The sequence below is a fragment of the Salvia miltiorrhiza genome, chromosome 5 (assembly GCF_028751815.1).
Source record: "Salvia miltiorrhiza cultivar Shanhuang (shh) chromosome 5, IMPLAD_Smil_shh, whole genome shotgun sequence".
In the NCBI taxonomy this organism is placed as follows: Eukaryota; Viridiplantae; Streptophyta; class Magnoliopsida; order Lamiales; family Lamiaceae; genus Salvia; species Salvia miltiorrhiza.
In genome coordinates, this window is record NC_080391.1 from 33,641,838 (window position 1) to 33,665,303 (window position 23,466).

The 23,466-nt window shown below is 38.5% G+C and overlaps 1 protein-coding gene across 2 annotated transcripts; it reads right to left on the minus strand.

The window, feature by feature from the left end:
• Positions 1–4,744: 4,744 nt before the first annotated feature.
• LOC130986905 (TPR repeat-containing thioredoxin TTL1-like) lies at positions 4,745–9,119 on the minus strand. Of its 2 annotated transcripts, XM_057910446.1 has the most exons (7): positions 7,786–9,119; positions 6,853–7,048; positions 6,567–6,751; positions 6,149–6,482; positions 5,856–6,060; positions 5,672–5,778; positions 4,745–5,590 (listed from the first exon to the last, which is right to left on the minus strand). In XM_057910446.1, exons 1-7 carry the CDS (start codon positions 8,643–8,645, stop codon positions 5,438–5,440), a joined length of 2,040 nt encoding a protein of 679 aa, XP_057766429.1. In that variant the 5' UTR covers positions 8,646–9,119; the 3' UTR covers positions 4,745–5,437. The 2 variants fall into 2 exon arrangements, with proteins under 2 accessions (XP_057766429.1, XP_057766430.1); XM_057910447.1 differs by lacking the exon at positions 4,745–5,590 and having other exon boundaries at positions 5,666–5,804; positions 5,935–6,060; positions 7,786–9,115.
• Positions 9,120–23,466: the final 14,347 nt, after the last annotated feature.

Consider the following 23,466-nt stretch of genomic DNA (forward strand, 5'->3'; position numbering starts at 1 on the left):
GGCCTGGCCGCTGCCTTGGCTCTCGACTCTCTCCCTTCTCGACTTCGCCGTCGCCGCCGCTGCCCCGCGCCGGCCCGTCGCCACCCCCTCGACGCTGCTGTGCTGACTGCCGTCGCCACCCGGCACGTCGCTACTTTGATCTCTCCCTCCTCCGCATCGTCGACATCGGCAGCTGGCATTCGCTCTCCCTCACCTCCCCTTCGTCAGGCTCCCGCGTCGATTTCGCGTTCAAGGCGATTGATGCTCAGCATTGTCCAGGTAATTGTGTTTACTGCTTTTGATTCGTAACTTCTCAGTGAGATTTTGCTGCGATTGGCGTTGTTTGGGGTCGGATTTTCCTTGCGATTGAAAATTTCCGATTTCCCCTCTTTTGATTGTTAAGAACCCTATTGTGTTCATCAATTTCCGATCCTCGCGGGACGAAATACCCTCCAGCGGGACCAAAAACCCGCAAAATTACAATTAAAATCAAAATCGCGGGACTGTGAGGGTACCCTCATACCCGCAGCGGGTATCCGCTGCGGGTATTCGGGTACCAGCATCGATGAAGAGGGTCGGGTGAGGGTGCCCTTTTCGGCGGTTTTCGTCCCGCGGGTACCCGCATTTTGCGGGTAGGGTACCCGCGGGTACCCGATTTTCCAGCCCTACCTAGAATGGTTATTGTATATATTTTAAATGTGTTATTGTATTTATATTAATAATAATAAATGTGTTATTGTATTTATTTTTAATGGTTTTTGCTATGGTTGCACCTAAAAAATGGTCAGCGGCGCAAAGATTTTCATTTTAAATGTACAGATTCTGAATTTATGTAGTTGTTCGTTTTCATGAATAGATAAAAATAATGTTCATCAATATAAAAAATAATGTGGTTAGTTCAGAATGGAAATGGAGTGATTTACGGGATTCGAAGAACCGAAATAATTCGCCAAATTCATTGAACAAAACATGACTTATTTACCCTTAAACGTTTAATTGAAGGCAATTTCATATTATTTAAATAAACGAAAATTAAAATCATGAATTAATTTGGTCCCTTGATTCAGATTAATCCAATGGACATGATATGGTCTTTATTCTCCATCTAAGCAAGTGGTTGCCATAGAAGCTAACCCTATATATATATATATATATATATATATATATAGGAAGGTTCAAATGAGAACCGAGATTTAAAATGAGAACGGAGAACCATCCTCAATCCTTAGATCATGAATATCAACGGTGGATGCATTATTTTGATAGATGGATGCACATGGGTTCGAATCCTAGATGGTTGCGATTTTTTTTTTGTTTATTTTTTCCGAATGCAATTAATTGTACACCGAATGCAGTAACTTTACACGTCAGTGCAGTGTTCTCAGTTCTCATTTTAAATTGCGATTTTCACTATAACCAAACTCATTTAACATAAAAACTAAAAACCTTGCACACAACCTATAAAGTCTTTGCACTTAATATATAAATGAAGTGCATTTATGTAGTAATAAATTACCTTGTAATTATGCTCCCTTTTTGGGATTCGAACTCCAGATCACGAAAGTGCAGATAATTTATAGGTCAAATGCAAATACTTTATAGGTTAAGTGCAAGAGGTTTGTAGTTTTTACGTTAAGTGAGATTTTTATTTGAACCAATCCCTATATATACATATATATAGTATTTGACAATGCTCATAAAAAAAATGATGGAAAAGAAATAGTCTGATGAGCAAATAGTACTGTCTATAAATTTTACGGTAAAACTATATTTTCAACCTTTGCGAATTTTTCCATTCTACCATGAAAAAAGTTATACTTTTTCATAGAATTTGTTATATGTTGTGCTTTCACTCTTTAAAGTTTAAATATTTCATCGAGTTTTAGTAAATTTTTCCTTAATTTTGTTTTATTCAATTCTTTGTGCACTGTACTATTATGATTAACGAAATATTATACAAGCATTGAGACTCGACATCAAAATGTAGAGTGTTAAGGGCAGCCGTAGTGGGGGATTGAGAGTCGGTGCGCACTGGGCTTGGCCGAGACACCCCTCTCTCCTCGAGCTCGCGCAATGCCGCGCATGTCGGGCGCACTCTCCCGCACTTTTTCGCTCTCAGTGTAGAGGCGAAAAGGATTGGGAGTGTGCACTGCACGACCCAATAAAAAAAATACAGCCAATTAAAAAAATTAAAGGGTGGAAATTTTAAAATTTTGGTAGAATTCTTTTTTTTAAGTCCTGCTAGCCGTTCAACGACTTTATTCCTTTTCTTTTTTATATTTTTATTCATTTTTTACTTTTATAAATACTACCCTCATCTCATTCAAATTCACACTACATTATTCTCCTTCTCCATCTTCTTCCTTCTACCACGATAGGAGTACCCAATGGAGGATGGCACAAATTATACGAAATTGATTAAGTGCGTGTGAGTGGAATAAGGGGTCCATTTTTATTGTGAGTTGGTTGTGTGGGGTACACTTACCAAAAAAAAAGAAATGGGTACTCATTTGATGGACGGACTGAAAAGAAAATATGGGTACTCATTTCGTGGACAGAGGGATTACTTTCTTCCTTTCATAGAGATTGTGCTAGAAAAAATGAGGATAATTGGGAAAATTGGCGGAGTGACCACCCGCAACACTATTTCACTCGACGTGTAGCAAATTAAATCGCACTTCCAACGCATCCAAAATGACTTGAAGGTGTGGGAGGCCATCTACGACAAATGCCGAGCAAATTGGGCCTCTGGCATGAGCGATGAGCAAATCACCGCTCTAGCGCAACAGTTGTATGCAATCGAGCATGGTGGCTCCTTCAAATATCCACATGCTTCGAAGGTGCTCTGTGAAAGTCAGAAATTTGTGTCTATTGGCGAGGATGTCTACTCATCCAAACTTTCAAAGGGCTCATGCGGAGGCTATACGACAACGTCTAGCAAGCCAAGCATCACTATGATGCCTCAAGGCCAAAAGGCGGGGAAAAAAGGACAAGGAAAAAGGCAAGAAGAAGGCAGAATCATTGTCAGAGCAAATACGAGCAGTGGAGGCCATGTAAAACATAGTCAAGGTCATGAGAATTTTCTTCCAAACTCCACGGTTCCTCGTGGACGGCATCATCTTGGATTGGGACACCTTCCAAATGAATCCCGACGAGTTGGCGTTTCACTTGAAGAAAGTGAAGGAAATCAAACAATGCAATGATCTTTAAATTTTTCTATTGTAAGTTTTTTTTTCATGTTTTTTTAATTCTAATTAATTAAGAATTTTATATTTATTATAATGCAATTTTAATTTTCAACTAATGTAGTTTTAAATTTTAATTTAAATGAAATTTATGTTGTTAAATTTAATGTTAATTTTAATTGAAAACAAAAATAAAAATAAAATAAAAAACAAAATTTAGAGCCCGGATGGAGGCTCTCCCACTACGAAGGATGAACTTTTAAATGGTGGGAACCACTTTTAAGAGCTCATCCCGACTCTCGACTACGGATGCTCTAACGAAAATTTCATCAAACATGTATACGTACTACAAGTTGGATTCACCACTTGACACAAAATTTTCCATATTTCATACTATAACTTTGGTCCATCCGAAAGAAAGAAAAAAAAAGACTTCAGTCGAAATATTGATGTAACATGCTTGATGATATTTCCGGAGTTGTAACTAATAATGGGTTTAGTGTTGTATTCATATATAAAAGTAGCTAAAAGAGAAAGTTGGGTTGAGTTAATGCCCCAATTAATTTCTTTTTTTTTTTTTTTGATGAAATTACATTATAAATAATACAAACCACACACACCCCACCTAATGGTTATTGTGGCCGAGAGTATTCGAACCTGTGACCTCTTGGACAACAGGCAACCACCCCAACCACTAGGCCATCCCAAGGGGACGCCCCAATTAATTTCTTGATTACAAAGAGAGTGGTCCTTGTGAAGATAAATGCCATATTTATTTGCAAACTAGTCTTCTTTTGGAGTGCATTCCCATTTCCTACCACATTATATATGCCATTGCTACTTTGCTTTGCTTCGGTGGTCCTCTCTCTCTCAATTTCTCCCTTGAGTCCTCTTCAGATTTGGACAACCACGTGTTCTCATATGAATTTGAGCCCTATATATGACCGTGTAATTCACGCCATATTTTACCTAACAATCTGTCTACTGCTATTTCTAACTATCAAATGCTCAAGTGCTTCATGATTTATATCTTGATATCTAATTAGAACTAAAACGTGTCATGAAAAAGCAAAGGACTTTTAAATAAGTGAAAATAGCGCAAAAAGGAAGTCTAACGTAGGGCAACGCAATTATCCCAATCAACATAAATGTCAGTCAACAAAATGCACTGGGCAGCAAGAATTCAATGCATTACTTTACTACCCCAAAAAATTTGAATAAAAAGTGAAATCCCCACACACACATCTAATTCCTTTTTAATTTTATTTTTTCCACCGACTTCTGTACAATTCCCTTCCATGATGGGATTTATTATTATATTATATTTCATCAGTGGGGACTGTTTGGAAGTTAGCAAATATTTATTGCTCACATGTGATTTTGGGCAAAACCCTTATGCCAAGGGATTAGGGCTTTGACTCAGCATCCCAAGTACTCTCTCTGCCTCTTTAATTTATTACTTCAAATAACCAACTTCAATTCATATCGTAAAACGCTGCGTTCAAGTGGAAGAGTGAGAAGTAGAATAAACCATCAAGTTTTGTATATACAATATAATGAAGATTGAAGAAGCAATGTGGTAAAAATAAAAAGGGGGTTCTGTATAGATATGAAGGTGTTTACATGTCTACAATGATAATACATGGAAACATTGAAATGAAAAAATTGTAGAAATTTTTTTATTGATTAAATGATTGAGAAAAGAAACATCAATATCAATGACCTCATCCTTCTTTCACTAACCCAATACGTACGTACCCACCACACAATTTCATTTCCTCCAAAGGGGCCTCCAATCTTGTGTATATTTCATCATCACATATGTACATGTACACATCCTCATCTAAAACCCATCCACCCAATAACCTCTCTCTCTCTCTCTAAACGTCAACTAAAGATCCAAGGCAAATAATTGTACACATCCCTCACTACTCTTTTCTCCAATGAACATTTACTAGGAACAGCCTCTGCTCTAAATAGAAATGGTAAAGATAAAAAAAGATCCCAAAAAAAGATATAAATGAGAAGAGAAGAAGGCCGAAAACGAAGTTGGGATCACACCAAAGAATGAATTTAAGGCTACTAATCTATGTCTTTGATTCCACGAGCATTTTGGCAGATCCTATTGAGATTATTAGGCAATAGATGTAATTTAATGTCACAGGTTTAACTAGTAATCCATCCCCAGAGGTAAAAAACTTTTCCGATTAACCCGGGCTTTTCTTGGTGATGCAAGACAAGAATGCATATAGGTATATCAAACATCAATTATCTTATGTGCTGTAATGCCTCACCGATGACTCCAAAACCTCGGGGCTCGGGCAGATCATTTCCTTCACTCGCGTACCCCTTCTGTATATCTTGAAGGTTGGCACTATTCTAACATTCTCAGCATGAGCAATTGAAGTGCTCTCTTCAATATCCACCTTCAGTTATACGATAAATGGACAGTATAAGGAATATGAAACATCGGAACAAACACAATCGCAAGGAATAATCCCACTGACCTTGAGAAAATTAATAGACGGATATCTGGTGCATAATGTGTCCAAAAATGGAGATATCTGTCTACATTCTGCACTGGAGCCTGTTTTGAAATGGACCACGGATGCACCTGCATTTCCTAGCTTTGATGATTCACTGTTACGACGATGAAGAAATATATGAGTTAGACGGACGAAGCACACTTACCAGGTGATGAAATAGCAGCTCGGAACTGCTCAAGACCTGAAACAGACTCCACTTCCCCACCAAATTTCAAGTTATGTACCTCTTCTCCCCGCGATTTCTTCAAAGCAACTTGTGCATGGAACAGAGATTCAGCGACCTCTTTGTCATCCGGGAGTTCCCGTCTCAACACCTCATAATCTCTTACAGCTTCACTCCACCGCTCGAGCTGTAAGTAATGTTTGGTAACATTTATTTATAAACCTTGAAACGTAATACTATTGCTGCATTTTAGAATAGGCAAAGAGATATTATACCTTGCTGTTTGAGGCAGCCCTTCGAAGCAGAGCTTTGATGTAATTGGATTGGATACGGAGGGCTTGATTACAATCATCGACTGAACGTTCCCACATGCCAAGCTTAAACCAGCAAGCCGCTCTGTTGCAGTAGAGAACAGAGTTCGAAGGATCAAGTTTGAGGCCTTCCCCATAAGCTGAGCAGGCCTCGGTGAACCTTTCTGATTTGAATAAATCATTTCCACGAGCACGAGCACGTCCCACCAGCCTCACATTGCTAAGTAGAATTGATATTTCAACATTACGAGGGTCTATCTGTCCAGCCTTCTCGATGGCTGTTACAGCGCTTTCAAACCTGCAGAATTTTATGATTCATCTCATACTTTGAACATTTAATCTTTCGTATCTGATGGATTTGGGCAAACATTTCCAAACTCACCTTCCCTTGGCCAACTCAATTTGGGATCTTACAAAATACAGGTATGCTTCGAAAAGCATCCCGAATATCTTTGACTGGGAATGGAGATGGGTAGATGGAGCAGAATTATGGATACTTGGTGACGCCAAAAATGCATCATCTAGTTGATGGAGCTTCAACAGAGCTTCTGCCCTACATGCGCAAAGCTGCAAATTCCAATTCAACCAGTTCAATCACAGCATTTAATCTTAGCTCAATAAAAATAGACAATACAAATAGAACATTATTGAACGAAATAGGTGCACACCTGAGGTGAAGCATCAGCTCCAGATGCAATGGCAGCTTCAACTTCCCTCAACGTACTTCTCCAATCACCACCTCTTCGTGCAGCGGTGCACTTGCTCATGTGCTTCTCTACAGACTGCAACTTTTGCAGCTCAGCAGGATCCGGTTGGTGCCCACTAAAACAAATATGTTTCCTTGCATTCTCAATATGTCCTAAGCTGCGATTCTTTTAAGGAATTAGATAGCTGACAGTATAATGCATGATAAGCAACAAGAAATTCTAAGGCAGGAAGCCAACGTACCATTAAAAAACAGACGTAGTAAATTATACTACATTAGTAAAGCTGAATGTATAGACACAACGCATATGTACAAAAACTTGGTTGCCCCTTTAGATAAAATAGTCATAATATCATGTAACTAACAATAAGAACTCCATGAAACTCAGGATGATAATTAGTCAATTCGCATTACAACAGACCTAAATGTGGCTCAAGAACAGACACCACACGGTCCTCCATGGTGTATGATTAAGAACCGATGGAAATAAGAGACAGAAATCGTACACTCATACAAGTTAAAGATGCAGTGCAGAATAGGGTAAATAATGACAGTGACTCAACCACAAGAAAACAAACAGTCAAAACAATCTTGTCATAGAAGCTGAGCTCAACCAGATCTAGAAGAACATGAGCAAAACCAGTCAAGCTAATGCAGATCAATGCCAACAAAGACTAAAATCACAGCTCATGATTCCAAAACCACCAATACAAAATCTCAAGGCAAATATGCAGATCAGAATAAAGACAACCTAAAACATACCTACATTACAATTTATGAAATCCTACAATAGGAAGCAAAGCTGAAAATCACATATGCAGCCACAAAACCATCAAGGCTGGACCTTTAGTACTAAAAGGGAAATCAAGATGCAAACTTTATTGAATCAACTCACCTAAGAAGCAGAGATCCCAAGCGGTGGTGAGCCCTCACATAACCCGGATCCAACCTAATAGCCTCCTCGCATTCCCTGGCCGCCTCCACCAACCGCCGCAAGCCCATCAGCGCCGCCGCCCGGTTAAAATGGTAGGCGGCATTTCCCGGCGATAAAGCGATCGCCTTATCGTAGAGGCTCAAAGCCTCGGCAAAATTACCCTTTCGGTAGCTATCATTCCCCATTCTCTTTACCTCCTCCGGATCACTCCCACCGCAAACCGCCGGCGGTCTCTTCAGCGGCTCGCCGCCCACCATGAGTCCTCTGGAATAAGCCGGTGGGGAGGTATCGACGGCCGGTTTAGATGCAAGAGCGCCCCGCATTATGCTGCCGTGGCCGTAATTAACTGAACCGGAGCCCAAAACATCGGTTTTTGATGACCTACTAGCCATGCCGGTTTTGAGTATCCGGCCAGAGGGGCAAATGTTGCCGGTGGGAAGCACATTTAAAGGCGGCGAGGTGACGGAGGAGGAAGGGGGGTTGGAATCCGACCGGGTATGACCCGGTTTGAAGTTCCGGAGCGCGGACGGAGAGCTCTCGGCGGACAGCTCTCCCGAATGGCTGTTGGGAATGGAATCGGACTTTCGGGGCAGATTCGGGTTGGGTCCGGAGGAGTTGCGGCCCGAAACCGATCCGGATGAACTGGAACTGCTGCTGGTGGTGGTCCGGGTTCGGAGCGGGGAGACGGGCGAGCCCAGATCAAGTTCCCGGAAGTCCGGCTTGTTGACCACATCGCAATCTTCTTCGTCGTAGGTGAGGGTGTTTCTGAGCCGATCCGAGAGCGATTCCAACCCTAATTCCGGTTTGGTTTTCCCCGACATTTTCTAGGCAGGCGGCTCCAACTCCTCTTTGTGCGAATGTTGATAAATGAGCAGTCTTTGGAATTATCGTCAGCAATGTCAAGTGTGAGAGGAGCAGAGACAGCAATGGCGAGGGGTAGAGAGAGAAAGCGAGGTTTTTGAACAAGGCATGAATAGAATAGGGGAAGGGAGAGGGGAAAGAGAGAAATGGGTGGGGATCTCGTGATTTTAAAAGGGTGAAGCAAAGAATGAATGTGAATGCTAGAGAGAGAAACCAACCTCTTCTGATTTTTCTTTAGAGAGAGAAAACCAGAGTGGGTTTTACAGAGGAAGGAATGAGAGAGAAAGAGAGGAAAAGAAAAGAGCTTTTTTTGATATATATTTTCTTTTCTTTACCTGCAGCTTCACGAGACAGGTTTCTATTCTCTCTATCTCTCCCATTTACTCTCACTCTTCCCCACTCCCTTTTTTTAATTACTCTCCCTCTTTTTCTCTCTCTCTCTCTCTCAAAAAACAAAAAAAAAAAACTAGTATTTCTATTATTTGCCATATTTTTTTATGGGTTTTATGATATACTATAAATAATTCGCAACACAAACTCTACCCACTCTCATTGATTGAGAGTGTCTGTGGGCGACGAATTGGCTTTAATTAGGATTATTTTGGTATGCTCTTGTGGGGGTAGTTTTGGTAATAGTTAATGATGCCAAAATTGAGCTACAATTGCTTCATAATAATAATAATAATAGAATAATATAATGGAAAATAAAAGCTTACAATAGATAGAGTGGGTTTGAAGCTTATTTTCACCCTTCACCACTACAAATTCTTTATTTCTTGTCAAAAGGCATCTTCATAACCCTTGTATTCAAAGGAAGAGTTGGTAGAAATGCTTTGCTATTTTCTCTAATATTTATTTTCATCTTTTTTTTTATATTATGGTATATATATATATATATATATATGGGAGGGCTAGAATAAAAACACTCTTAAGTGTATAAAATATAAATGATTTTTAGCCCTTAGATCATCAAGATCTACGGTTGATTCGTAACCCTGTTGGATGAATTCGCGGTCCTGAGTTCGAATCTCAAAGGTAACAAAAATTTATTTTTCGCAATTCGTAACCATGTTGGATGAATTCGTAACCCTGTTGGATAAAATTCGTACATTAAAAAACGTTTATATTTTATACACTTAAGAGTGTTTTTATTCTAGCCCACCCCTATATATATATATATATATATATATATATATATTAGCATCACAATTTTAGGGGGCTGTATTCGTTCAGGAATTTTGTAGATTTTAAAAGTCTCTGAATTTTTAAAATCTATGAATTTCACGTAGATTCTTTGAGTATTTTGAAATTCTAAACAGGAGTCTGCTAGATTTTTGGCGGATTTGAACAAGAGTTTGACGTGAATTTTACGAATTTCAAACCCAAAATCACAGCGCTCGTTGGCTCTGAACGAGAGCTGGACTCAGCACCCAGAGACCGCTGGAAGCCAGCGACCGCTGGCTTGTTAAAATTTGAATACCCAGCGATCGCTGGCTTCCATGCTTGTCATGCTTAGAAAATATTTAGCTATATAATTGACTCAACATATCACCTGTCTGCAGTAAATGTGTTATCTTGTTGTTACTTTGAAAATAGTACTACCACATGCAACCACATGCATTTCTTTATAATTTTCTGATGCATGTTGCAGCCACTTTGCTGCATGTTTAGATCTGATAAAGTAGCAAATCTGCCACCGATTATAGTTTCTTTATAATCATTGATGATGATGGGCCTGACCTGCTCCACTAAATTACTAGCCGCGGCCGCTGGGTTCCAGCCGACGCTAGCTTCTTCGAGCCACGGCTGCTGGATCCCAGCCGACGGTGGCATTTCAAGATTTTTGAATTCTCGTGGTCCGAGCTCGGATTTGTTCTTGTGTATTTTTTGAATGAAATCAATGGAAATCAGTCCAATGTTAAAATTCATAGATTTTTAAATACACCCAAATTTTAATAGAATTTTAAAAGTCTTGAACTAATACACCCAGATTTTTATAGAGTTTTAAAAATCTTGAACGAGTACACCCAGATTTTCATAGACTTTTAAAAGTCTTGAACGAATACACTAGATTTTAAAAATCTGTAGAAATCTATTAAAATCTTGAACGAATACACCTCCTTTAGTTTATGTATAAGAGACATGAACGTTAGTAAACTATTAAAGTTATTCTTATATTGCACTGCTCATTTAATTTTGCAAATCTTGTTTAAAATATACGTCATCTTTATAGTTGAAAGTTAAAATTATACGTCATTTTTGTATAAGATTATGTAGATTAGCTCGGAAGCACCTACTCGTGTAAGGTGTTGCTCGTGTAAGGCGTTGCAAGGTAGCCTTACACGAGGGCTACACGATGGATCTTGTATGCCTGATAGCGTTATTTTTTCGGCGCGTGTTTTACACGCGCCCTATTTAAAAATATATACTCCCTCCGTCCGCCAAGATTATGTCATAATTTTTTTTATCGGGCGTCCGCCAAGATTATGTCACTTTCCTTTTATGGCAATGGTCCCACCATCCTCTTTAATATTTTATCCTTACTAACACTCTTTATTTACAAAAAAACCACTCAAAATTCAATCTCAACCACTCATCTCATAAAGTGGTGGGACCCTTTCTCCACTACATCAAAATCATCATCAATTTTATTAAATCTCGTGCCCAAGCAAATTGCCATAATCTTGGCGGACGGAGGGAGTATATTGAAATTCGATTTTTGAAATTTGAAGACAGCTTTGACTACCTCGATTTGCGTGCCTTCTGGAGTAGGATTTTAATTTATGTAATTTTAATTATATTTTTATTTTTTTAAATTTTTATTTTTTATGTAATTTTTAGGTTTTATATTTTAATGGAATTTTAATTATTAGTAAAATGTGTTATTTAAATTTGCGCAATTAAATTTAAGTGAAAATCATACAAATCAAAAGTAAAATATTCATGTAGGCTATCATGTAATCCCAATGCAGCCTCCTTACACGATGTGGTCCCCCTCATCAAGTACGCTATCATGTAGGCTATCATGTAACCCCAATGTGGATGCTCTAAATTCATATCGCACGATTACATTATAATCCCCCCGTCCCACTATAAGTGGCATGTATTTCATTTTGAACCGTTCCATTATAAATGGTCTGTTTCCATAAATAAAAAAAATTAACCCTTAAAAAAATGTACGTCTTAGAGCACCCACAACGCCCTACTCGAGTAGGGTCGAGATCGAGTAGGGCGATGCAGCCCTCCCCCCCTACTCGAGTGCTACCCGATAGAACGGGTAAGCACGATGGGCATTAATATCAAGCGCGTGTACAACACGCGCCTTTAATAAATAAATAAAAAATTGAATTTTGAACTCTAATGGCTATGTCCGATTTTATTTATTTATTTATTTATTTTGCCTTCAACGGCTATTTTGACCGATTTTTTTTTTTTTTTAATTTCCTATCTATAAATACCCCTAAACTCCTTCTTCATTCACACAATAACAATTCTTCTCTTTCACTCTTCCAATATTTCTCTTGCAATATTTCTTTCTTTTTTCTTCAAAAAATGGTGGAACCCCAGCACGATTCTTCGTCTGATTCATCTGACGGTGTAGCTCACGCGATCATGAAGGAGATAGAGTTACATAAATAATTGCTTGCTCAAATCTACACTCAACCGGCGCCGGAGCCAAGATATGTTAAATGTCCCAGGTCTTACGTCCACCGTGATCGTGAGGATGTCCATCTACGTCTTATGCAAGACTACTTCAACGATAATCCGACGTACAGACCTATATTTTTTCGACATCATTTTGGAATGCAGAAGGAGCTGTTCTTGCGCATCGTCAAGGCTGTTCAAGGTGAAGATACTTACTTCCAGATGACCACTGATGCAATAGGTCGGGACTCTCTCTTCCCTTTGCAGAAATGCACGACGACTATCCGCCAATTAGCCACCGGCGTCAGTGCGGATACTTTTGGTGAGTATCTCAAAGTCGCCGACTCAACCGGGCGTGTATGCCTCAAGAAGTTCTGCAAGCCTGTCATCTGGGCTTTCGGAGCCCATTATCTATGCCGTCCAACGCCGGAGGACATCACACGCCTTACTCAGATGCACGAGGCGCGACACGGATTTTTTGGGATGCTAGGGAGTCTTGATTATATGCATTGGGGATGGAAGAATTGCCCAAAGGCGTGGCACGACGCATATACACGCGGTGATCAAGGAGAGCCAACCTTGATCTTGGAGGTTGTTGCATCCCACAATCTGTGAATTTGGCATGCCTTCTTCGGTGTCGCTGGTTCGAACAACAACATCAACGTTCTCAACCAATCGCCTCTCTTCGCCGACGTGTTGGATGGAACGGCACCGCTGTTCTCTTTCAGGCGAACCATCGCTACTACCAGATGAGCTACTACTTGTGCGACGACATATATCCAGAGTGGAGTTGCTTCGTCAAGAGTCCACCGATGGCGACCAATCTGAAGGAGGCGAGGTTCAAGCAGATGCGAGAATCGGCACGGAAGGATGTCGAACGTGTCTTTGGAGTCCTTCAAGCTTGGTGGGAAATCATTCGAAGTTCGGCGAACAATTGGTACGTGGAGCACAATTGGTACGTGGAGCACCTCAAGGACATCATGTTGTGTTGCATCATTCTCCATAACATGCTTGTGGAGCACGAAGGTGAAGGAGCAACCAATTGGAGAGATGACGACGCAGGACACGGGGTGTCTAGTAGTGATTCGACGGAGAGTGCTCGAGCAACCCCGGTTCCTTTCGAGGAATATGTGCAAAGAGATACTATTCTCTGAGATAGGCAGATGCACGCCACGCTCCAACGTGATTTGATCGAGCATGTTTGGGCACGTTTCAGACCTCTAGAGCAGGAATAGTTATTTTTAGGATTTGTTTTTATTTTATTAAGTTTTATGTAATTTTTAGGATTTCAAAATTAATGCAATTTAAATTTGAAGTAAATTGTGTGATTTAAATTTATGCAATTAAACTTAAATGAAAAATAGAAAAATCAAAACTAAAAAAATTAAGTAGGCTAACAAGTAACCCCAATACGGCCTCCTTACTCAATGTGGTCCTCTCTTATCAAGTAAGCTATCAAGTAAACTATCAAGTAGGCACCAATGCGGATGCTCTTACCACTTTTAACCAATTTACACATTTTCCTTAATTCTCGTGCCGAAAATTTTGAGCCACTTATAGTGAGACGGAGGGAGTATATTAAATACATTGTTGTTATTCGATTAAACGCGATATAATGTGTTATTTTTCCTTTCGTAATTCTCGCCAGATTACTTATTTTCATATGAAACGAGAAAATGGAATGTCTATCTTATTCTAACTCATTACAACAATTAAAAAATATATCAGGAAAACTTGGGTGCAACCGGTTGCATCCTGACCCGAATTCGCATTCTAACTCAAATAATGTAAATGATACTATTCGATTATACAAATGACAATGTCTACAATTGACACTATTCGATTATACAAATGACACTACCTATAATTAATACTATTCGATTATGCAAATAACACTGTCTATAATTGACACTATTCGGCTATACAATTGACACTATAAAATGTTAAAATATTAGTGTCATTTGTATAGATGAATAGTATCAATTATAGGTAGTGTCATTTGTATAACCGAATAGTGTCGATTACACGGTTAATGTCATTTGTATAACTGAATAGTATCAATTATACACAGTGTCATTTATAATATTATAGTTAGGGGTGGGAAGATAGGGTTCGGGTATAGGGTACCCGATTACCCGACCCGAAAAAATCGGGTATCGGGTACCCTATACCCGAAAAAATCGGGGTCGGGGTCGGGGTCGGGTATTTAGGGTAGGGAAAAATCGGGTATCGGGTATACCCGAAATACCCGGTTTTTTAATTAAATATATATTAAATTATTTAATTAAATTTTAATCCTTTATTTTGATTTTTCCACTAACCCTACTGACTCCCTTCTTAAATTTTAATCCACGCACGCTCTCTTCCTCCCTTCCCTGCACTCCGCCGCGCCCAACCCTCAGTCTCTCTCAACTCCCTCTGTTTCGTTCGCTCGTCGACCCAGCGGCGCCGGCGCCGGCCTCCGTCGTCCCAGCCGCCACCCGCCACGACCCAGCTGCGCAGTCCTCTCGCGAGTTGCGACCCTCGCCCAGTCCGCCAGTCGCCTAACTTCCCTTTGTTCCGCCCGCTTCCCAACTCCCTCTGTTTTCTCACCAGTCGGCTGCCACGCCTCCAGCCTCCCAGCCACGCAGCTGCCGCCGTCGCGAGTCGGCGATTCTTCTTCTTCTTCATCTGAATCTTCTTCTTCTTCTTCTTCCTTTTTTTTATTGGGGTTGAATTCAGTTCAGAATTGGGGTTGTATTGATTCATTGAGTTCAGAATTCAGTTGAGTTTGAATGTTTGATTCATTGATTGAATTCAATTGGGGTTGAATTTTCATTTTTTTTTAATAAAATCGGGTATTTTCGGGTATTCGGGTACCCTAATACCCGAAATACCCGATTTCACAATTTGACCTGAAAAACATAATTTTGACCGGGTAATTTCGGGTACCCGAATACCCGACTCGGGTACCCGATTAATTTTCGGGGTCGGGGTCGAGTAGCGGTTTTCTGGCATTTTCGGGGTCGGGTACCCGATTTTTTCGGGTAGGGTACCCGATCCCGACCCGATTCCCAGCCCTAATTATAGTGTCATTTGTATAACCGAACAATGTTAATTACAGGCAGTGTCATTTACATAATTTGGATCAGAATACGGATTTGGGTCACGATGCGGGTCAGGATTTCACGGTGCAACCGGTTGTACCCAAGTTTTTATGCTATATTTTTTAATTGTTGTAGTATTATGTTAGAGTAACGTAAATATAATGGATTATTTTCATTTTCTATTTTTTTTAGGGTCTTTTCATTTTCTGTCAAGAGTGGGATAATGTAGAAATAAGTACAACATAATTGAGAATTAAATACTTTGGTTAAGGGGGTGGACAGACTTTGATAGGCAAAAAATCATGCACAACATAAATTAATTTGGTTCCTTCTTAATTAATGACGATATGGGTTGACCGTTTCAGCACGCGTCTTATTCCGCGTGGCACTCTTAAATTTCCCATCATTTTTCCCCTCTTTTCTCTTAGGGTATTCAATTTATAATTTAAAATATTTTAACAGATTTTTTATAAAACGTAAATTTTATTAATTTTATGGATTATTTTAATTTTATGTAGAATTTAGCAGATTATGTTAGATTAATTTATCTCTATTTTCATAGACTTTATAAAGTTTGATGGAAAACTTTTGAACAAATATATATATATATATATATATATATATATATATATTAGTCAATCTTATAAATATATATTAAGAAAAAAATGGGAACTTTTTTTGGCTAATTGACCAGTTTTTTTGGCGAGAAATATATCTGATTGAGAAGTGCCCTTATATTTACTAAAAGAAAAAAAAATTACCAAAATCCCCTTTCACAGCACCATTCCAGAACGATGGTCAATATTTGAAAGAAGAAAGCAAAAAAAATTGAGAGAAAATGAACGAAAATAGTTGGGAAATTTGACATACCTGATATATCTTTTCTTTTTCTTGTTGAGGTTGACGGTGGAGAGAGAATGTCAAAATCTCTTATGTAGAGGTGAGATTTCTAGAGGAATTTTGTATTTATATTAGGGCATTAAGAATCCTATAGAGTCCATGACATATTATAATCCTACAATTTCAATATTACCAGATTTCGATGGATATTTAAGAGTTACTACAATTGAATACCAACATATTTTAATAATTTTTCAAAATCTGAATTGAATACCTATGGACTTTTAAAATACAAAAAAAAAAATCTTTTAAATTCTGAATTGAATACACCCCCCTTAAATTGTCACATTTACTTCTGGAAAAATAGTTAATATACATTTTAGATTAAAAATCATAATAAGAACTTTATTTGATATAAAAATTATTTAAAATTTCAAACTAAAATTTTCTCTTTCACATCTCTCCTTACTTTTTTCTCCTTTCTTCTTATTGGTGAGCTTACAATTGAAAGACCGGCGAATGGCCGGCGGTCGCCGTCCTTCTTCCCCCCTCCCCCGATCTGATTTTCTTTCGACGAGGCCGCCCCTTCCCTGGATTGATGCCGCTACGTCCTCCCCTTAGCAGAGGATTTCCATGCCGCTGTTGTTACTCCAGAACTGGCGAGGGCCATCGTTGAGGTCGGAAGTCATATGCCTTTCACTGCTCGAAGCAGTCGATGCTAGAGTCCCCGCGAGTCGCCGCCCACCCGACGTTTCTTGACTCGACTGAACAGGGCGTGCCCCTCCATTCTAAAAGCTAAGTGCTATTTTCCTTCTTCTTCTATTGTATAAGTCTCAATCTTACTTTTGCCATGCAAGTAAGGAATCTCAAAGTGTTTCTAGAGTACAGTGAAGTATGCATATAATTCATTCATTCTAACCTCATCATGTTTGTTAAAGGGAGTTCATCATGCATGTATAGATTCTCTATTGTTTTCCAAACTGGTCATATTGTTGGTATGGATGCAGACTGAATGAGTATTTGGGATAACATAAATACCTTGAGAATGTGTTGGTTGGTTGTTGTTGTGATATTGATGATTGAGAACTGAAATAGAATAATAGGTGTTGTTGGCTCAAAAATGCAGGTGAGCAAGAGTGAAAGTGGAGGAATTGAACCTGTTGGATCCCAGAGGGTCACTGAACAGGTGTATGGGGAGGAGGGGAATACACCTGTAGGCTATTTTTCAAAAATCTTTTGTAAATAATCGAAGAAGTATCGACTGATACTGGAAGAGGTTGTCTGAAGTCAACAGTCAAACAAATCTTCAGTTAAAAAGGGGTTGTAGACTGATACTGAAGTAACTTCAGTATTTTGATTTCAGTTAGGCTCAAGGCTTTAACTGATATCCACGTAAGGCTTCAGTTTAGATTTGAAAACATAAAAGTGTTATGAATCTTATTGATTATTCAAAAATTTATCAGTTAGACTAATAACACCAGCAGTAGAAAATAAACTTAGGAAATAGCCTTTGTGATTAACACGTTGTCAAATTAAAGTTTCACTTTGCGATTCATCAGTTTCAGTTCAGTAAAGAGTTTGTGCACAGATAAGAATAGTAAAACTGAAAGCATTAAACAACAAGGGATTTTTACGTGGTTCAGAACAAGTTCCTACGTTCACGGTCAGTTAAACACACTGACAATCACTCTGGGCTTGTGCTTACGGGTGCATAACAAACCTTCAACTGAAACAAAGTTTCAATGCCAATACACTGGATTGGACTTCCGTCTCCTTCTTAACTCGCAGTTGCAATGACTACACATCGTGTTGCGTGCAGGGGTTGAGAACTCTTGAGTTCAGACCACTGTCTCGAACTCTCTCAAACTCTCTTTTCGCTCAGTTGAAAAGGGGTTCGAAATACCAACTAGATTACAGAGAACATGCTCTCTGTAATCGGGAACTTAGACTTTGAATGTTACAAGGGATTTGCCTAAGAAACTAAGAGAATGTATATAATAAGTGAACTGATTTAGAGTTTGAGTATTCTCTTCTTCGATTCAAACTTTGAAGGCAGTGAAAGGTCGAGTTACGATTTTGGCAGAGGTTCAGCTTAAGCGTTTGAATCGGTGAAGATTGTGATGTTCCTCGAGCTCTATTTATAGGCGAAGTCTTGAATAGATCCGTTGGCAAGATGATCTTCAAGAATGTATCCGTTGTGAGAGAGATTTGAATTTGCTGAGGCTTCAATCTTCGAGGTTCCTAATTTGGTGAAGAACGGCGTCTCAGGTTCAGAAGTAAGGCGCTTCTAAAAAGTTAGCACCAAAAAAGAATGCTCTGCAGGAAAGGACGATCTTCAAAATCTCTGCATTTAATGCGGCTGTACTTGGTGTGTACATGGCTTCCTTTTAACTTAGAATCTTCAGTCCTAGGAAGAATATCAACTGATACTTGACTTGAGTATCAGTCCACTAAATCCACGTGGCCAACATTAGTTAATCAGTCATAACTGATTCTTCAGTGAGATTCTCGTCCAGTAAACACATCAGTATTTGACTAGCTAGGTCTTTTCACGTACTATCTTCAGTTGAGTAGACTTCAGTTTTCAGTCTTCAGTCCGCCGGTCTTCAGTCTTCAGGACAACAGTCGAACAAGAGAACATGAACTCTAACACTTGAGTTTGAAAGGTTCTAATCTATTAAAAGACATTCTAAGAGTTTTGGTATCATCAAAACTAGAGTTATGATATTTCATTAATTTCCCAATAGAACCAGGCTTACCTCTGAAATTTGGCAGCAGGGTAGTGAGTGACTTCCTCCTGCTCTTCGATCGTTGGGTATTAACTGCATTGGAAGGCTCTTGAAGTTTGCAGGGTAATTGAATGAGGGCTGGCTGCTATTCTGGTGAGATTCTTAAGTGTGGAATGAAGAAAATGGTGATTTGGGTTGTAGGTTAAAGGGTTGGGGAGGCAAAGGGTCTTTGGAGTGCACTTAAGTGTGCTAAGGAATAGGTACAAAGGTAGGGAGAGGGGGATTGGATGAGGGGGGGAGGGGAAGGGGGGTGTGGTTGTAGTAGTTTCAGTGTAAAGAAGTAGGAGGTTGTAAAGTGAGATGCAAATAAAAGAAATAAAATTTAGTCTTGGAATTTCTATAACTGTAATATTGTAACGCGTGTCTGTGTATCTGCTTGATATCTGATTTCTTGCTTTGCTAGGATAATCTAAATTAAATCCGTACATTTAATTTGTTTCACAAGCCGGAATAAATCCACAACTCAAGTAGAATTAATAATACTCCCTCCATCCGCCAAGATTATGTCACAATTACTATATTAGGCGCCCGCCAAGATTATGTCACTTTCCTTTTATGGCAATGGTCCCACCATCCTCTTTAATATTTTATCCTTACTAAGAGCATCCGCATCGGTTACACGATAGCAGCCTACTCGTGTAAGGTTGCTATCGTGTAACCGATGCAGCCCTCACTTACACGAGGGCTACACGTTCTATCGTGTAGCCCATTTGCCCAATAGTGTAAGGCGCGTGTTCACACGCGTGTAAGTGAAAAGCATAAAAATCATGTAGACTATCATGTAACTCCAATGCAGCCTCTTTACACAATGTGGTACCCCCCTCATAAAGTAAGCTATCATTTAACCCCAATGCGGATGCTCTAACACTCTTTATTTACAAAAAAATCACTCAAAATTCAATCTCAACCACTCATCTCATAAAGTGGTGGGACCCTTTCTCCACTACATCAAAATCATCACCAATTTTGTTAAATCTCGTGCCCAAGCAAATTGCCATAATGTTGGCGGACGGAAGGAGTAATAAATTAATAATAGAAATAATATTTCTATTATAAAAATAAATAACATGACTTTGCTAAGTCAGTTATAAATTTGGGATAATAATTATTGACTCACTCAATAATTCACATCGCAGTTTTTCTCTCTCGCGAAGTTAACTGGCATAATAATAAAATAATAACTCTGCTTCAAATAATATATAATCCAGTATCATAAGCTGAATCAAATCATAGATAATCACCGAGTTTCATTACTGAAAGATGCAATAATTAATTATCGCATTACTAGATTTAAATCTAATTAAAAGAGCGACTTATTACATGGGAGCCCCTCACTAATGTCGAGCCCGTGAGGCGCACATTGGGGGCAGTTTTGTGCAGCAGGTGCGGAGCAAGAAGAGAGAAGGTGTGTGCACGCACCAATCACAATTTTTAAAAAAATGCGGAAAACAGTCTAATTTTTTTTTAAAAAAAAGCTCTTTAATTTGAAGTTTCCGATGGCAACGACACTTTAATATATTTTTTTTTAAATTCTTAATTTTTTCTATAAATACTTACACTACTTTTTCACTAATTATTCCATTCTTCATTATTCTCTTCTCCATTTTCTCTTCTCTTCATCGAAGCTCCGCAGGAATTCGGCGCTTATCTAGCTCGAAACGCAACCTTTCGCAATAGACGATTACACGTCCGCCTTCGAGATGATTTAATTGAACATATTTGGACACGATTTAGTCCCATCAGACCATAGTTCGTATGATTTATTTTTAAAAAATCATTAATAATTTTTTTAATTATTGCTTTTTTTTTAAAAAAAAATATTGTAATGTTTAATTTTTAATTTTAATGAAATTTATGTTGTTAAATTTAGTGTTAAAATTAATTGAAAATAACATTAAAAGTAAAAAAAAATGAAAAAAAAAATTAAGAGCCTAGGTGTAGAGTGTGGGGAAGGGGCTCACAGATAATATTGAACTCACTAAGTCAGTCAAGTCAATTCAAATAATATAAACTTTAGATTTTAGAGTTGGTCTTGAGTACACTTAGATTTTTAAGAACTACAATTATCATTACACTTTATACATAGTTGAAAATTACATTTTTAAATTCTAGATTTTATTAAATAATTGATATTTTATTTTTAAACTATATTTTGCATTTATTTAAATTTTGATTTTGTTTAATATTTATATTTATTTATTTAAAATATCATTTAATTTTAATTTTACTGTGCATCGCACGCATGAACGTACTAGTTATTTAATAGAAATTTGACTTGTTCTAATAATAAATGTTACTTTTGGTAATATCAAATATTACTTAATAGAAATATGACTTATTCTAATAACAAATACTCTCTTCGTCTCATAAGAATGTATTACTTTTTCTATTTTCGTTGGTCCCATAAGAATGTATCACCTCTATTTTGAGTCATGATATCACTTTATCTTTTTAACTACAACCACTCATCTCTACATGACATCACACTCAATTCAACCACAACCACGACGACTCATTTCTACATGGAGGGACCCTTTCTCCACCCAATACATTATTTATCAAATATTTCTTAAAGCACGTGTCCTCCCCAAGTGATACATTCTTATCGGACGGATGAAGTATTATTTTTGTTCATATCATATACTCCCTCCGTCCACGAAATGAGTACTCATTTGTGGACGGCACGGGTTTTAAGAAATGTATGGAGTGTAGTGTGAATAGTTTAAGGGTCCCACTTTTTTAGTGTATTAATTAAAGAGATGTGTGGGGTACACTTGCCAAAAAGGGAAATGGGTACTCATTTCGTGGACGGACGAAAAAGAAAATATGGGTACTCATTTCGTGGACGGAGGGAGTATTACTTTTGGTTAAATCATATAAATTACTTGATAGAAATATGACTTCTTGTAATAACAAATATTACTTTTGATCATATCAAATAGTATTACTTAATCGAAATATAACTTCTTCTAATAATAAATAATAATAAATAGTATTTCCTCCGTTCCGCGAATCTTGAGTCAATTCTTTTCGGCACGAGAATTAAGAAAATAGAATTAAGGAAATGACTCAAGATTCGTGGGACGGAGGGAGTATTACTTTTGATCATATTACTTTTGGTTTTGATCATATTACTTTTGGTTTTGAAATATTACAAATCTCAAGGGTGTTTTTGTAGAAAAAGATAAGAGATAGTGTTCTTTATAAGCTGTGCAGTTGTTGTGCAAGTCCAAGTCCATACATACTTTCGAAACACATCGACATATGTTATGCATAACCATCAAACAAATACTCAATTAGAACAATTGATCATGTTTTCTTTTTTAACTTTACTCTCGTGCCGTATTTGAAGCTTCGTCCGAAGTTCAAGCTTCGTTAAAAATCAGCAAGATTTTACTCCATTTGTCTTAGCTTTTAGTATCTATTTGAGAGCGACATATATTTTAATAAAGTGGTTGAGTGTGTTGTGAGTGGAACAAGGGTTCCAACTTTTATGTGAGTGTTAAAATAATTAATTAAAGTGGAGTAAGGGTCCACCTACTTTTACCAAAAATAGAATGAATACTAAATTTTGGAACAACCAAAAAAGAAAAATTAGATACTAAAAGCTGGACCGATGGAGTATTTAATTGATTAACCAATTGTGGGATGTTTGCCCAATAATCTTTATTTCGGGTCTGGCCCAACTTTAGGGCCCAGACCACACCAAACCCTTACCCAAGCCCAAACCCCTTCCCTCAAATACTCCCCATCCGCCTCAGTCTAACCCTAATCTCCTCTCTCTTCCTCTGCCTCCCTCAACCCTTCTCTTTCTCCAAACCCTAAACCTTCCCGACCTTTGATCTCCTTCAACCTTGAGCCCTCCCCTCATCCATTAATGGCTTCTCCCTCCTTCCCAAAGCCCTTTACACCTTCCCAACCCTTCCCTATCTTGGATATAAAGCTATCGACTAGGGAAAGTTCTGAAAACACGATCTCTACCTTGAAGGCTTTGCTATTCCTTCTGTTGTTCTGGTCTCCTTTCCTGGTTTCCGGAATTGTGACCGTAGGGTGAGAGCTTCCTCCAATTGTAAGCATTATCACCGGATTCCTAACCTTAGGTTTCCTGTTTGGTGATAAAGATGAGGATCTATGAGCCGCCGAAATCCTGACCACCAGATTCCTGACTTTTGGTGGCTGTGTTCGTCAGATCTGAGCTTCGATCTATTTTCTCCCACCCCCTTTTTGCCCTGGTCTTTGTAGCTGCCGGAAGTGTTGCGCCGCCGTGGGAAAATCTGAGCCAAATCGTGTCCCGAGGACACCTTTTCCCACCTCTGATATTTTCTCAGTTTCTTTTTCTTCCTTTCCTCTTTTTCTTGAACTTCTTTACTTGTTGTTTTTCTTCTTGTGGTACAGGTACTAGAAGAAGAAGAAGAAGGTGA

Coding starts and splice junctions, on each gene's coding strand:
- LOC130986905 (XM_057910446.1), bottom strand. CDS start 8,645: ATGTCGGGGAAAACCAAACCGGAATTAGGGTTGGAATCGCTCTCGGAT. Junction 6,483..6,566: donor ATTGAGTTGGCCAAGGGAAG/GTGAGTTTGGAA, acceptor AAAATTCTGCAG/GTTTGAAAGCGCTGTAACAG. Junction 5,591..5,671: donor CGTCTATTAATTTTCTCAAG/GTCAGTGGGATT, acceptor GTATAACTGAAG/GTGGATATTGAAGAGAGCAC.